General features: G+C 30.6%; 1 protein-coding gene across 2 annotated transcripts in view; it reads right to left on the bottom strand.

Moving 5' to 3' along the window:
• Positions 1-5,641: 5,641 nt before the first annotated feature.
• The window catches only part of LOC111639239 (ATP-binding cassette sub-family A member 3-like), a 51,977-nt gene continuing 41,348 nt past the window's right edge, over positions 5,642-16,270 (bottom strand). For both annotated transcript variants that reach the window (XM_023385049.1, XM_023385050.1), the window contains 6 exons: positions 15,680-15,916; positions 11,306-11,805; positions 8,328-8,515; positions 8,058-8,231; positions 7,769-7,985; positions 5,642-6,219 (listed from right to left, as the gene is read on the bottom strand). In XM_023385049.1, coding sequence (XP_023240817.1) covers positions 6,052-6,219; positions 7,769-7,985; positions 8,058-8,231; positions 8,328-8,515; positions 11,306-11,805; positions 15,680-15,916 — 1,484 coding nt within the window. In that variant the 3' untranslated portion in view covers positions 5,642-6,051. The remainder of the gene's footprint in view (positions 6,220-7,768; positions 7,986-8,057; positions 8,232-8,327; positions 8,516-11,305; positions 11,806-15,679; positions 15,917-16,270) is intronic.

Here is a 16,270-nt window from a genome sequence, read left to right as displayed (position 1 = left end):
CATCAATTCCTTCATGCAGACAAACAAAAGTAACATTAATAAAAGCTTCACTTAATTCCTATTCTCTTACTCTTTGAAGTCAGTGAATTGGCTAGATTGAAAAAGTCATGAATAGTTTATAAAAAGGAGCACAACTGTTAGTAGAATTCTAACAAATCAGAAAGATACAGAAGCAGTATCTACAAGATTCCCATTAGATTAAACAATACAGGACTGGGGAAAAAGTATCACATTCTCTGATACACTAGCAGGAACTGAAAACAGACTGAGCACAAATATGATATAGCTTTATGTTCCACGATCAATCTAGAATTCTGTAGGATGCAGCCACGATTACCAAAAATTTCTCTTTGCCATGAAGCTTTTCTGACAAAATGGATGGAAATATTCAAGGTGGCAGCTTCTGATGACTATCTAAATGCTAGGGTTATATATACTGTCTCCGTGTTCTCTTGGAAGTATGCCTTAATATTTAACACACTTTTACTGTTTCTTCACATTAATAATAATAAGAAACTTAAAAGCTTATTCTGTTAAGTTATATTTGAAATTTAAGATTTGTGTTTGAACATTACAAATTTTGTAATCTGGTTGGAACTACTATTTGAATAATATATATCACACAACTTCAATGGCAGAAAGTAATCTTGTACAAGCAGAAAAATTTAAAATGATATTTCTTGGACACCATGTCAAAATCTGGAGCAAAGACTAAAGATAATACATAAATTCAAAATAACTGCAGTTTACATTTATTTTCACTAGAAATTATTGAATGATTTTGTCTTTTCTATCCCTCCTTTTGGAATTGTACCAAAGAAGTACCTGTAATTTGTATAATTTATACACAGTAAGCAATTTTATCTATTTAAAATTATCCATTTTCCATGTAACAATTTTAAAAACCTAATGAAAAATAAAGTAGCTAAGGTAATTGAGCAATATTCTCCAGAAAATGACGGACTTGTACCTTGGTACCACACAATCTTACTTGAGCAGCACCAATATTCTCAAAATCCTGGATTTGCTACTGGTTTAAGAGAACATAAGTGGACTGGTTCAAAGGGGACTGGAGTTTCCTAGTGGGCAGTCTTGAAAACGGGCCAGAATTTTGTTTTTAAATTTGACATAATCTAATCAAACAGGTAAAAGAATATATTAACAATAAACAAAATAATCCAAGTAAAAAAAAAAAAACCTTTTTAAATGCTCACTGAGCAGAAAGTTAAAAAAAAAAACCATTATTTTCAAATTATCCTACATGTGCATTTCTTTTTAACTTTTAAAGTGTCAGCTTGCACCATTTCACCACATTTCACATTCAAATCGGGGCCAGTCATTTTAAAATACATTATAGACTGCATTTACTGTGAATCAAACATCCATTCAAACAAGCCACATCAAAATAGCTTATACTCCAAATTAGAATGAGAATTTTTGTCAATTTAATACAATAGCTATTACTTTTGTTTGTTTTTCTCAAGTGAATGATAACATAACAAAATAAGAAAAGGCAACAATAATTCTAAGTGCAGTAAACTAGAACTTGTTAGTAAAACAATATGTTTCACAACACCTTTTTTTTCCTAGCAATTTCTTTAATGTAACTAATGTTTTCGGCTATCTTGAATGGCCTCCTTCAGGTTAAATAAAAATAGAACATCAGTTATAAAATAAATCAGAACATAGATCTTGTGACGATCATAGTTTTGAATAGAATAAATAAATGAATACAGAAATAAACAAAAATAAAATTATATGTTAAAATTAACAAGCTTAGTGCAAAATAAACATTGCTTAAAACAAAATTTATAAACATGTCTTTATAAAGTCACACGACATTCTTACAGGAGTGAGAAAATTAACCACTTCCTCTAGGAGATTGTCTATGAGCAATTGTCAAGCTGTGGATAATGAGTCGGCATTCTTGCTATTAATGCAGTTTTCTTTAAGGGATTTTGCAAATATTTCTAACATTTCTAGTGTATCTCAGTTTGCCATTGTCATATATTGGATGTTATAATCTTAGCTTCTTCCCATTTGGCTGTTATACCCGGCTCACTTGCATATTGGGCTAGAGTGGTATTAAATTGTTATTACTTATATAGAGTGGTAATAAATTATTATTGTTATAAGTTTTGTACTTGTGCTCTGCTATCCTTTTTGTTAACGATCTGTTTGTTGAGTCTATGTACGTTAACTTCCTGTTGGTATTAAACCTATTGTCGTCCGGTGGTACTGAGTATATTCCAGGTTTTCTGGCTTTGTTGCCTTTAACTTTGGTATTGGTAAGAAGTTTATATATCGATGGGTTATGTTTGTATGCTAAATCTGCCTTGACCTTCTTGGCTATGATTTTATAAGTTTGGCTCAATCTAGGGTCAAAGTCAACCACTATGCTTTTCTTTGTTGTTTTAGAGATTATATATTTACTGCTCCCATTTCTATGTTGCCCTGTATCTTATGACCTAGCCTTTCTATTAACTTACTGCTGAACCATGGGCTATGGCAACGTGTTTAATGCATTCTATTTCTTGTAGTGCGTCCTTGACGTTAGAGCAATGGGTAAAAGCTCTTTGAGGCAGAGCCCTGTATGCTGTTATTTATTACGTATATCGTGTTGTTAGATGTTGAAGGGATAAAGAAAGATTGTAGGTTCAAGGCTAAATCTGCCTCGATCCACAAAGAATTCTTCAGATGGAATGCAGTTCCAGCTTGAGAAAAGAATTAGATGATAGGAATAAGAACCTCTGGACAAACCTAAGTGAAAGTAAGAAGTGGTTCCAGACTAACGACATCACACTTACCAAAGCAGATAAAAGCAGAAACATGGTACTTATGAAGAAAGCTACATACATAGTGCTACTGGAAGAGTACATAAGATCTACAGAATTCCAGAAGATAGAAGAGGATATATAGACAAACTCCACAATAGGGTTGTAAGATTTACAGGTGCACCCTTAGCTAAATGTCTGCGATTCGGGATTGCTATGATGCAATCACCTGACATACCAAGGCTATTTGGCTATGCAAAAACCCACAAACCAGGCAAACAAATACAGCCCATTGTAGACAAATCAAGATCCCCAAATCTAGCCATTGAAAAAAGGTTTACATGAGCTCCAAATAGAATATTTAAAAGAATACAACTATACTGTTTCAAACACTAGAGAACTCGTTGCTAAATTGGAAGGTAATGCTTTAATAGATTGCAAGTATATTACAGTTCTTGATTTTGAAGCAATGTACTGTACCCTTCCATTGAATTGGAACTGATTTTGTGTGTGAATGAAATTGACAAAATAGAGACTTCCTATTTCAGGCAGTACCATCTAGATCCAAACACATCCTGGAGCTAGCCCACCTAATGTGCTATACATCATTTTTTCCTTTCAACAAGCAAACCTATCTTCAAAAAAGTGGAGTTCCAATGGGTAGCCCCCTATCTGGAGATCTGTGTGAATTAATAGTTAGAAAGTTAGAGAGCGAGGTCTTAGAAAACGTTGCTTCAAAAATTATATTATACATGCATTACATTGATGACATCCTTATTATTTGGAGATCTAAGCCAGATATGGATAGAATATGTAGGTTTTCAATTGCAACCCATTTCGGCTTACGTTAAAGTTAGAGCAAGAAAGTGATAGGGTGGCTCATTTCCTTGACCTCCAAATACAGTTGAGAAATGGTTGTATAACTACAAAGTTGTATCATAAATCTAATCTATAATCTTTCTTTATCCCTTCAACATCTAATGTCAGGGACGCACTATAAGAAACAGAATGCATTAAACACATTGCCATAGCCCACGGTTACAGCAGTAAGTTAATAGAAAGGCTAGGTCATAAGATACAGGGCAACATAGAAATGGGAGCAGTAAATACAAAATCTCTAAAACAACAAAGAAAACTCATAGTTGTTGACTTTGACCCTAGATTGAGCCAAACTTATAAAGTCATAGCCAAGAAGGTCAAGGCAGATTTAGCATACAAACTAAGAGCACTAGAAACGTTATAAATATTCACAAAATCCCTTAAAGAGAACTGCATTAATAGCAAGGATGCCGACTCATTACACACCACTTGGCAATCGCTTCTAGACAATCCCCTAGGGGAAGTGGGTTAATTTACTCATTCCTGTAAGAATGTCATGTGACTTATAAAGATAAAATTTATAAATTTATACAATTTAATGTTTTAAACAATGTTTATTTTGCACTAAGCTTGTTAATTTTAACACACAATTTTATTTTTATTTATTTCTGTATTTGTTAATTTATTCTATTCAAAACCATGATTATCACAAGATTGATGTTTTAAATTTACGTTCCGATTTATTTTATAACAGACATTCTATTTTTATTTAACCCGAAGGAGGCCATTCAAAATAGACGAAAACATTAGTTACATTAAAGAAATTGCCAGAAAAAAAAGAAAGGTGTTATGAAAATTATTATTAGGCAACAAAAATATGGCAAATTGAGAAATTCCAAGTTTCCTAACAGGCAAATCCACCACTAACTAGAATGAAACCAGACCTGATGTAAAATACTTCCCATCAGAATAGTAGAGCAGTTAGAGGTCAGTTGTCATGGAGTTGCTTTCATAGAAAGAAAAGAACGATTTCCTCAATTTGAGTACAACTGAAAGTTTGACAAAAAAGCAAGCAACCTAAGAATAATTTAAAATAATGGATTGATCAGTTTCTTTGTAAAAATATTTCCCTTATGTTGTAGAATCTTATACTACATAGTGTTTCACCCAAACTCTTGTATTGTTTGTGGCTAGTCTGTCAAAGTTTGTTAAATTCAATCTTATGAGAGTATTTTACAGCTACGATTTATGTATATATTTAATCTTAAAAATATATACTAATCACTTGTTTTACTTAATCTGATTAGATCAACTCTGAATTTTAAATATATATTTAACATATTTTAAAAACAAACTATTCAAAAAAAATTCTAGAATTTTTGTTCTGGTCTGTAATGGTGGAATCTGATGGGAGGCAATATCTTGAAAAATGTTTAATTCCAAAATAAAACAATCTGTTGGACTCTAAAAACTTATTTTAGTGTTAATGAACTTCTTTTTGTAAAATTCAGTTGTAAAATTACTCTGATTAAAATTCTGTGGTAAAGATCAATGGAGTCAGTCATGAAAAAGACCAATTTAATTTTACAACAGAAGCATTTGTTTATTATTAACTACCATTTGAAATAAAGAAGCTTGTTATAAAACACTGACAGAAAATACTAGATTACCGATAGAGTCCAGTATTTTCTACCAATTTGTCAGAACTTAAGGAGTGTCGAGGCTGCGGTTTTGACCCATAGCGGCAATAATGTCAATTATATATAAAAATAATTTTGCAACTTACCTGATTATTATTTAAAACATCAAACACCAAAAAGTGAAAAAATTAAATATATTTTTTATTTGGAATGACCTTAAAATTTAAATACAAAATAAAATTTATTTATATATATATACTGTTATACATATTTCTGGCAGTATCACTTTGAAAACTTTCTCACTATATTCACTTTGATATGACAAAACATGCTCACTCTTCATAGTAATGACTATCTTATGATTAACAGTTAACTCGTTTCTCGGAGATTTCTAATTAATTAATACTGTTAATATCGTTAAATGTCTTTCTTCATAGTGTAACAGGGATATGACAAAATAGATATTTTGATTATTAGATTTTCAAAATTTGATTTTGAGCAAATTCTATGATTTTTAAGCTTATTTATATACATCATTTAAGTAACAGACAATTATATATTTTATCTAATCAAAGCGTAATATTTAATAAAATTTCTATCATCAAGTCAACAATGCATTATATTGCAAATGACTAGAATTCTTTTTTAATGGACACAAATGGCAAACAGGAACATCTTCGAAACAATATTAAAATAATTTACCCTCTTAATTTAGTAAAAAAGTCTTAAAAATGGATAACAATTAATATATATAAAAATGGAACCGTGATGGGATTTGATATAGTTCGTATAAAAATATATATTTCGAAAAAACAAATTTAACAATTTTCTATCTGTGCTTTTGCAAAAGCTAAAAAGATTTGTTCCAGTGTAGTGCCGCTGATGAGGTAGTCTTCCAACTGAAATTCTTCTTTGGCATTTTCCATTAGAGAAAACATCTTGCTCCATTTAATTGCTGGATCAGTCACATGATAATGTAAAATGTCCTAAAGAAAAAAGATCAAGTAAAAATATACTATATTAGAATATTTAAATGTCATATTTCATCAATTCTACAACACTCTTGTCAGAAATAAAGATACATTTTACAAATCAATAACATGTTACATTCACAGCACAAAACATCAATAGACAGTCATCATGAACAGATCATGTGACATGTCATGTACCATTAAATGACAGCCAAAAATATCTGTTAAACTTTTAAAAATTGGTTTGAGGTAACGAGGGCTTAATTTAATTCCATTTTTAGTGTTTAAAAATGTTTTCAAAATGAAACTAAAAGCTGCTAAACATTATTGTCTGTGTAAACTGTGTGCTACTTATGTAATTAGCATGAATTAGTTGATAAGAATGAACTAGCCACTGTGATTACTCAGTTAAATTAATCAATAAACCTTGGAGAAAGAGAACATGGAGGAAGAGAAGGAAACACTTGTGTATGTATGTCTCCACCTGCTCCAAAATCCTTCAAACCTTTCTTCAAGTTTATTACTAGTAATATAGTAAAATCTTGTAAAACAGTAAGTTGAAGTTTAAGGGACAAGGCATCAATATAAAATATGTTGTATACACCAAGATCCATCTGAGGCTTACCAAATATAAGTAACAATGGAAGTTTTAAGTAACAATGGAATTGTTAAGAGAAAGCGACGTGCAAGATTTACAGGCACAGATGCAGTTCTTTTGTTTTTGCGGGGAAATCGAACATATTTTTAGAACCATCTAAAAGTTCTCTAATTAGTCTGGAAACAAGGGGACCCAATTCTTGCATTCTGTGAAAACGGGTAAGGTTGACTGTAACGTAATAATCTTTATCTTAGTTATGGTTACTTTTGCCCTAGCAACGCCGGGCCCACCTGCTAGTATAATGATAAAACTGTAGTGGATTCTTTTACTTTAATAGCTTCCTTCACACAGCTTTCCAGTACAGAGGTAGATTGGCAGGCATCAAAATCATCTCTAATCCCTCCCATGTCATCATAGAGAGGTGTGAAATTTGTACACATATACATGTATAAACAGCAAGGACAAGGACTCCTTTCCCTTGCCTGGCAATCTCCCCTAAATCTTATGCATCAACCATTGCAGTCTTAGTCAATCTTCCCAGACTCTTTATTAGGGTCTATCCTGTCTTTCTTCAAACACCAGCATTCCACTTTTAACTACCCACATCTGAAGATGGTGCATTAAGTAGATCAAAAACATTCAAGTTATTTAAATTTCACCCACCATTAAAGGGATGTTGATTAATTCAACTGAATTACTTTTAGCTGTGATAACTCAAGAATGAAGAAAAATAAATAGGCAATATGTGAAACTGCATCAACTGTAAGTGCATGTATATTGGAACTACATTGCTTGTATATTTCTTGTGGTTCTACAAGCTTCCAATTATATGCTTCCAATTTTGTAGAACCAAGATGACAACTTATTTAAATAGTTAGTTATTGCATAGTTGGTTTCCTAACAATAACTTAACTCAATTTTATTATGTTTATTATAATTTAATGTAAAAATTCTATGTTTTTTTACCTGATGTGCATCCTTAAGCACAGCACTTGGAAACGAACTTTCAATAAATCTTTTTACATTTACAATTCTTTCTTCAGATGATGATCGTTTTACTTTGACAATAAGTGTAAATCCTTGTCCGTACTTTGCTCTGAGATGTTGCATCGCACCCAGACAACGAAACTGGCCATTTACCATAATTGCAATCCTGTTGCATAAAGCTTCACATTCATCCATACTGAAAATATCAAAGAAATTTATTTTTTAAATTTTCATCTAATTTGTTTTAAGTTCTAATTTATATATTTACCCATGTGAGGTTAGGACAAACGATACGTCTAACAGTTGTCTCATTATAATGAGTGTTTTCCATATCTTGCGACGTGATATTGGATCAAGTCCCGAAGTCGGTTCATCGAGAAGAATAATGGATGGCAGGCCGATGAGGGCTAATCCCAGAGATAATTTACGTTTTGTGCCACCACTATAAGGATTATCATCATCATTAAAATAATTATATTACTTTACATCAAATTTTTATATACAAATAATTCAATAACAGTTTCAGATAAGAATTTACCTATAAGTTTCTGTAACTTTATTGGCATGTTTTTCAAGATCACACATCTCAATTATTCTATTAACTAGAAGATCAACATTGTTTTTATGAATTCCTCTCAAGTTTGCAAACAACACCAGCATCTCTCGTCCCGTTAGACGATTAATCAGAGCATCAAATTGTGGACAATATCCGAGTGCCTTTTGAAACTAAAAAATAAGAATTAATACTGAAGAAGTTTGAAACAGTAAAAAGGTTTAGATAATTAAAAATTAAAATTTGGAAATGAAAAAATTTTTAAAGGTATAATACCTTAAAAATTAGTATTTAAATTGGCAACAGAATTAAACAATTATTGATGTTCTTCTGTTTTGTGCACTTTAAAATCCTTTTGTGAGAATCAAGAGCATAGAAAGTTGACCTATATCACTTACCGACTCGCAATTGTTAGATTGGCTCACTAAAACTTTTTCTAGGAGGGCTTGTTATAAGTAAAAGGATATAGACGGCGAACTCCCTATCCAATGTCAGGATCCTTGACACCAGTTAATCAGATTTATAACCCGCGGATTAACACACGTATTGAATCGTGAAGGAGATGATTTAGTAGGTTTGATTCAGATACTTGGGAGACCATTTCTTTAACAATAGAACAAATATTTAATAAACAAAATAAGATAATACAAAATAGACCTTCGAATAACGCTATTTATTGCAGAGAGAGAGTTCACAATTTCTGTAAAAATCATACTACCTCAGACATTTCTATATTCTTCTTCTGTATTTCAGATTAATACGAATGTTCTTATCTTGGTTAACTCTTCAATAGGACATCAATAAACATTTTCTTCTCTTATTTACTGACTTAATAACACATTTTAGTAGACTTCAGGAATCAGTTATGGGCGTTGGCTGTAGGGAGATGTGGAATACGTCCTTCTTCTCTTGAATTTCGTGGCATACTCCCCAAATAATTCAAAATTCTTTCTGTTTCTGACGAGTTTTCACCAATTAGCTTATTGTATTTTTCCACGTGAACAGGAAAAAGGGGGATTTACCGAGGGGTTGACTGTTCCCAGGGTGACTAAAATTTGTAAAGATAAGGGAAAACAAAAAGGATGTCGAACTTCCATTGAAGGAAGTGACTTGGAAGTGACTTACCAGTTTCCTTCGTTTTAACTTAAAATCAGAAATATTACTTCTATAAATTTATGTATTTGACATCGATTTCCAATTAATTAGGGTGGGTGTGTCCAAAATCTCACACTTTTACTTGAAGAAAAATTGATTTTAACATTTCACTATTTTGTTTTTAGCTAACAAAAGTATTGTGTCAATTCTTTTCTGTTCTTGGTTCAGATGTTCTAAATGTTAAAATTGGAAGAAATCTTTCATGAAATACCTCACTGAAGTCACTAAGTCTTATCTCTAAAAAAATTGCAGATATGTTTGTGAGAATCTGGAGTTGGAAGATTATATTTATAACAAATTTTGTTAAAATAATTGTCATAATTTTGACAAAAATTTTTATCTATCATAAAATTTCTTAAAGTTGAAAAAGGAACTTCCTTTTTAACTGGAGGAAAACAATTCAGTTCCTCCAAAAACGATAGATAGAGTGTGATGTCTCACTCTCTATCTGCAGAACCACATGACTTCCATCACGCGTCTGAAGCAGGGAGCTATTTCTAATAATCCTATTAGATGGAATTTTAGTATAAAAGGTAAGGAGGTCATCTTCAGGTACACCTTACTAAAGCTCTTGCCAATGCTCTTGTCCCTCTCCCAGTTCTCTACTCTTACTCATTCTAATACATAGACAAGTGAAGATAAGATTAAGGAAGAATTTAACTTGTGCCTAAATTAGAGAGAACCAATGCTCCATGTTAAATATACATGTACTGCAGGTAATATATAATTTTGTAAACTCTCTCTCATAGAAAAAGCATTAGAAAATAAATTGTTGTTATCTCCTTTGGAAATCATTTATATCTTTGAGATTTACTTTTGTTACATGATATTTTTATATAAGTAACATTCAATCACCATATATAATAACTTTCATCATACCTTATAAATAAATTTATCCTTTATATTATCATATTTTGATTTGATTAATGCCTAACTCCATCATCTACCCACATATCCCTCATTATTAACAATTTAACAAAAACCCTCCTAAAATCCCAACAAGTTTCTAATATACTTTTTCCACTCGGAAAGGAACTAACTCACAAGTTAGGATGCAAGATAATTTATCTTAACTGGTGTCAGGACTATTGAGAAAGATTTCTCCGGACAGATCTTTCTTTTATTTTACTTTCCAACCAGAATGTGAAAAAGGGTTATTCCAGAGTCCCAGGATCTCACACTTCACTAGCACTAAACATAAAGATGCTTAGATTTAAAATACATTTACCATACAAAAGTTTAAATATTTAGCTGTTTGTTCTTGATATAATCAGTAATTATTTAAGAAAACTATTAAAGGAAAAAAAAGGCTACCATGTTTATATTTCCTTTTCAACATTTGAGTATGTATGATTTATTACTTCGGTATTTGATGTCAAAATTTTGTTTAAAAATTTTATAACTGACCAAAGAATTAAATTTCTAAATATAAGGAAACAGATCATCAATATTAAAAATTTGAAATACAGTCGACCCCCCTAAAACACTGTTGATTATTCCATTTTATATGAATTCCATGTTGTATGAGTCACTTAGATTTTACAAATACGTGTGCTGGGCTGTAAACAGCTCACGTATTTGTAAAATCTAAATGACTCGTACAACATGGAATTTATATAAAACGGAATAATCAACAGTGTTATAGGGGGGGTCGACTGTATAAATTTTAGTTATTTTTATTTTATGAGTTCTTCTATTTTATATAATTTTATCCTGTAACCTTCAAGATTTGTTAACTTAGAAACTAAACTATAAAAATCATAAATATTAATTTAATTTTATATATTTTACAAAAAAAAAATAATTACCTTTTCTATATTTTCTTTAATATTATAATCATCAATATATGCATTGCCTTCCGATGGCATCAAATCACCAGTTAACATTCTAAATGTAGTCGTTTTTCCAGCACCATTTATTCCTAATAATCCAAAGCATTCTTCTTTGTGTACAGAAAATGTTAAGTTATTAACAGCACAAAATGATTTGAAGTTCTTTGTTAAATTTGTTACTATCATTGCTTCTTCTGTAAGTTGCGATTTTTGAAGAATATTTATTCTATTTCGTTCACTCAATACATCGCTATCTTCGTTAGCAGGAACAATTATATTTCTCATCCTTGGTTTATATTTTTGTTTTAATACTTTAGTAAATTTATACCATAATTTTGGCAAAAATGTTTCAATAAATATCAAAATAGAGAAGTATAGCAATCCGTCAATAGCCAGAAACATCAAGTCTTTACCAGTCGTCGCTTCCCATGATAAATAACTCACTCTTTTATGGCATTTGTCTTTACAAATGTCACCTAAAAAGGTTTAATAATTTGCAATAATTAACATATATCAACATAGTTCAAAACTGTATAACAAACTTGTACATAAATATTGAAAATTTTAAATTTTTGTATAGATAAATTAATTTAAAACCTATGTTTTCATAATATTCCTATACAGGAAGACATGGGTTATGGATGACCCAACTTATGGCATTCCATTAGTATGAATGGGCTCCCAATACACACCCCTAAAAATAATTTATAATTAACTACGGATAATTTATTAATTTGAGAAAGAAAAAAAATGAACAAAAAGGTATGTGACATTTTAAACAGCATGAAATTTGCATTAAAAGAAGAATCAATAGATAAGTGTTTTGTACAAACTCTCTCTTGTTTGCATAATATAAAGATAAAATATTAGTGATTTTTATTATTAAGACACACCATGTAATACAGTAAATGTAATAAGTAAAAAGTGAATTATTTTTATGATTTGAAAAGAAAATCTACTGGTTTTTACTAAATTTTTAAGGAAAAATCTGATTTTTATAAATAATTTCTTCTGGCAACACTTGGCTAGTCTCATTGTTTATATGGTTACTTATGAACAGTAGCATATTTATTTTAACTTTATTCAGTTATGTGTGTAGCCTTATGACCATACTTTGAAAGCAAAAGTCCACTGTAAGTCCAGGTGAGTCTGCAGCAAAGAGAAAGGCAATTATAATGAAAACAAAAGTAGAAATAATTAAGTATTTGGAGAAAGACAGATGGCCATTATTCATTGGGAAAGCATTAGGCTTCAGTTGCTGAACTATCAAAACAATTATAAAGGATAAAGTGAGAATAACTGAACGTATGAAAGGCCTGATCCAATGAAAGCATTAATTATTACTAAGCAATGTACTAAATTAATTATTTAAATGGAAAGATTATTATTGACTAAACTAAAAGATCAAAATAAACATTCCTATTAGTTTAGCATTAGTATAGGAAAAAAGACAAGCATTTATGACAGTTTAAGAGTTGTGTGTAGAAAGTAAAGATAGTTTTAATGAATTTTTTTTTAAGTAAAGGTTGGTTTAATTGTTGAATATTATGTTTGTCCTATTTTTGTGTGCAAGAGTGACAAATGTAGTTTCAGCAACTGAATTTCCTAAAATGTAAGAAAATTGGAGTTATTTACAAATATTTAACATGGTTTTGAAAATGAAGTGTTTAAAAAAAATGAAAATGTCCAAAACAACTCGCATTGCTAAAGAAAAAAGTTTAGAGGGCATAAAGCAGCAAAGGGATAGACTAACTATCATTTAGGGGGTAATGCATCTGGAGATTTTAGGTTCAAGTCTTTGCTTGTTTACTGCTCCAAATATCCAAGAGAAATTTGCATCATTAAATCAGCTCTTCCTGTTCTTTGGAAGTCAAACTTAAGGACCTGGGATCACATTTGCCATGTCTGAAGATTGGATCTTGAAGTGTTTTATTCCTGCTATAGAACACTACTTTTTGAAAAAGAAACATGTGTTAAAATTTTGCTTGTGCTGAACAACACTACATGTCTAAAGATGAGGAATGGACATTCCTCATCTTTAGACATGGCAAATGTGATCACAGGTCCTTAAGTTTGACTACACTAAACACTAAAAATACAACACTACTGGACATCCCTCATCTAAAGATGAGGAATGTCCAGTAGTATTGTATTTTTATCACCAAAACACTATTACTGTACCGTGTATTCCTATTAATAGAAATACACGGGTTATGGTGTTTGAAAGAACAATATAATCAATGAAATTTGTCTAAGTACATAGGATATCAGATTTGGAACCATAAGAATTATGTTAATCTGTTTATACTTTTACAGGTAAAAATTTAAGTAAGGTTTTTTTAATCCATTTAAGTCAGCAGTTAAGGTTTTCTTTTAACAGATGCTCCCAGTTTAAGTGTTTTAAACACTATTGTATTGAATTATTGCTTAATACCACTGTTTTTCAGTTTTCTTGTACAGATTCAAATGTTATTACTACTACTATTATTATAAAATATTTACTATGATATTTTTACATTATTATAAGTTTTTAATTAACTTTGTTGATGTTGATTACATTATGCCTCACACAGATTCTACCCTGTATGCTGAATAAAAAAAGTTCATCAATTTTAAAATTTCATAAAGCCTTTAAACACTTATTTGATATTAAAATGTTAGTCATTAGCACTGTAGCTGTATTAACATGTGTATATTTTTAATTTCTATGACTTACAACCCCACTTGTAATGAACTTTGTTCACCAGTAACAATTTAAACATCTGTGCATTGATTGTACTATGAATTATATTATTTTGTAATGAAAAGCAAATTTATTATAAAGATAAGTAATCACACAAACATATCAAAAGATCAGAAAGTATGTTACTATTGAAATATGTAATTTATAATCTGCAGTATCTTTGCAACACATTTCTTTGAACTTCATTCAATGTGTTAAGATTCTGTAATCACCATGGAATAGCATCACCTTTTCACTTTATAAGAGTTGCAAGGTGTTGAGACATGGAAGACATAAATTTGTGTAGCAATTTCATGGGAATTCTTTTCCATTCTTTACTTAAATATATATGTAATTGTTTTAAATGTGCGAGAATGATATCAAGTCATCTTTCTTTCTCAAAAATCTCTAAACATTTTCTATTGGAGACAGGTCTGGGCTTGAGCATGCTGGCCAGGGAAGTACATTTATATGATTAGATTGCAGCCAGGCTTTGGTTCTCCTAGCATTATACTAATGGGCATTGTCATAATGAAAAATACAGGCCCTTCTTTGAAAAGTTTACATTTTGATTCATGTAGATGTTACTGAAGGTTTAGAAATATAAGCTTCATAGTTCACAGCAACATTTCAGAAATGCAAATCTCCAATTTCCTCTGTGCTCATTCATCCTCAAACCACTAGAGACTGTGGTTTCTGGACTTGAACAAGCTAGATTATTAGCTTCATCTTCAGATAATGCAATATTAAAGTATTCTCTCACCCACTTTGTCAAATCTCCAAATGATATACATTTCCCAAAACTTGTCTGTTTTGGGAAAGGGACAGCATCAAAATGACCATAGTTGTCTGGGACAAAGGGAAAGTTTTCTGCCTAAAGCTTTATCTGGATGAGCATTTCCCCTTTCTCAAAAACATTTTAAATGATTTCCTTGACTGTAGACTGAAATAGCTTTACATCTCCCATAATACTGTATTGAAAGACTCATTTCTAGATAATTTTCCTGATTGATTTGGTACTTCCTTACCTCTTGCCAATTTTTCACAGACATCGACCTTTTATATATTAAACATGTGACATAAAAACTGAGAAATTTCATAAAACTCTCCAAAATTCCTTTCTAAATAAACTTCATTGCAATGTGTTGCCAAGCAGTTGCAAGATTTGCATAGTTAAGTATTCTGAACTAATGAAATCCAGGAGAAAGTTATTAGAATGAATTTGTTTATCTACAAAAGGATTATTTATAGCATTTGGTTTAATATGTATGCAAGAGTTAAGTTTATGTAAATTTTTTAAAGTTTAAGTGGTAAATGAAGTTCATTGAAAAAAGGGGTTGTAATTTTTATGACACACAAAAACAGTTCAGAATTGTAATGTAAGTTTTACTGCAAACAAATCAAGTTTATTTAATAATTTACCAAGTACTCCATGTTATCTGATGAGATGTATCCTTGTTTCAAGTTATTTTTAATAACTTGAAACAAGGATACACTCTTGTACAGTCCACACATAGTACATATGCATGTGTAACAGCTACTGCAATGTTATGTGCAAATATTTAAATCAAAATTTTTAATATTTACTTAAGATGAACACATATTGCAATCAAATTTAATTTACTTACTTTGACAACATTGAAGTAGATCAATCCTGGATGGGCTTTCACACACAAACTTCAACATAACACTGTCAAGTTGATCACACATCGTATTATAAACGCTAATATTATGGATTCCACTTATTGACCAGGTTGCAGCAAAGTTAGGAAATAAACGAGTCACCCACAAGGTCGTGTCTAAATCTTCAGCTGACATAACTTGTGTATTAACAAGTACAATCAAAATTATTCCTAGTATCATTCCTTAAAATAAAAGCTATTGTAAGAAAGTCATCAGAGGAATAAAATTAACTTAATATAAGAATTTTATTTAATGATAGCATTTTCAGTAAGTTGTAGATTGGTTAATTTGATATTGGCTTACATTTCTCAAATAACAGTAAAACAAACTGCTCAAGTTGAGGTTACCAAAGTATTTAGAAATGTTTTCATCTTGATTTAAACATCTTCAGTTAACAGAGTAAATAGAACAGATTTATTTTGTCCTTTAAAAATTTATTTAAGATGCATTTTAGCAAATGATGTAAAGATAATGAAAGTTAAGATGCCCGATACTAGCAAATGATGTTAATAAGTGATAAGAGATCTTTGATAGAC

This window comes from Centruroides sculpturatus, unplaced genomic scaffold (genome assembly GCF_000671375.1).
Source record: "Centruroides sculpturatus isolate CEXI.00-Female unplaced genomic scaffold, Cexi_2.0 scaffold1311, whole genome shotgun sequence".
Classification (NCBI taxonomy): domain Eukaryota; kingdom Metazoa; phylum Arthropoda; class Arachnida; order Scorpiones; family Buthidae; genus Centruroides; species Centruroides sculpturatus.
Note: the sequence above shows the minus strand (reverse complement) of the source record. Positions and strands in the feature narration are given on the sequence as shown.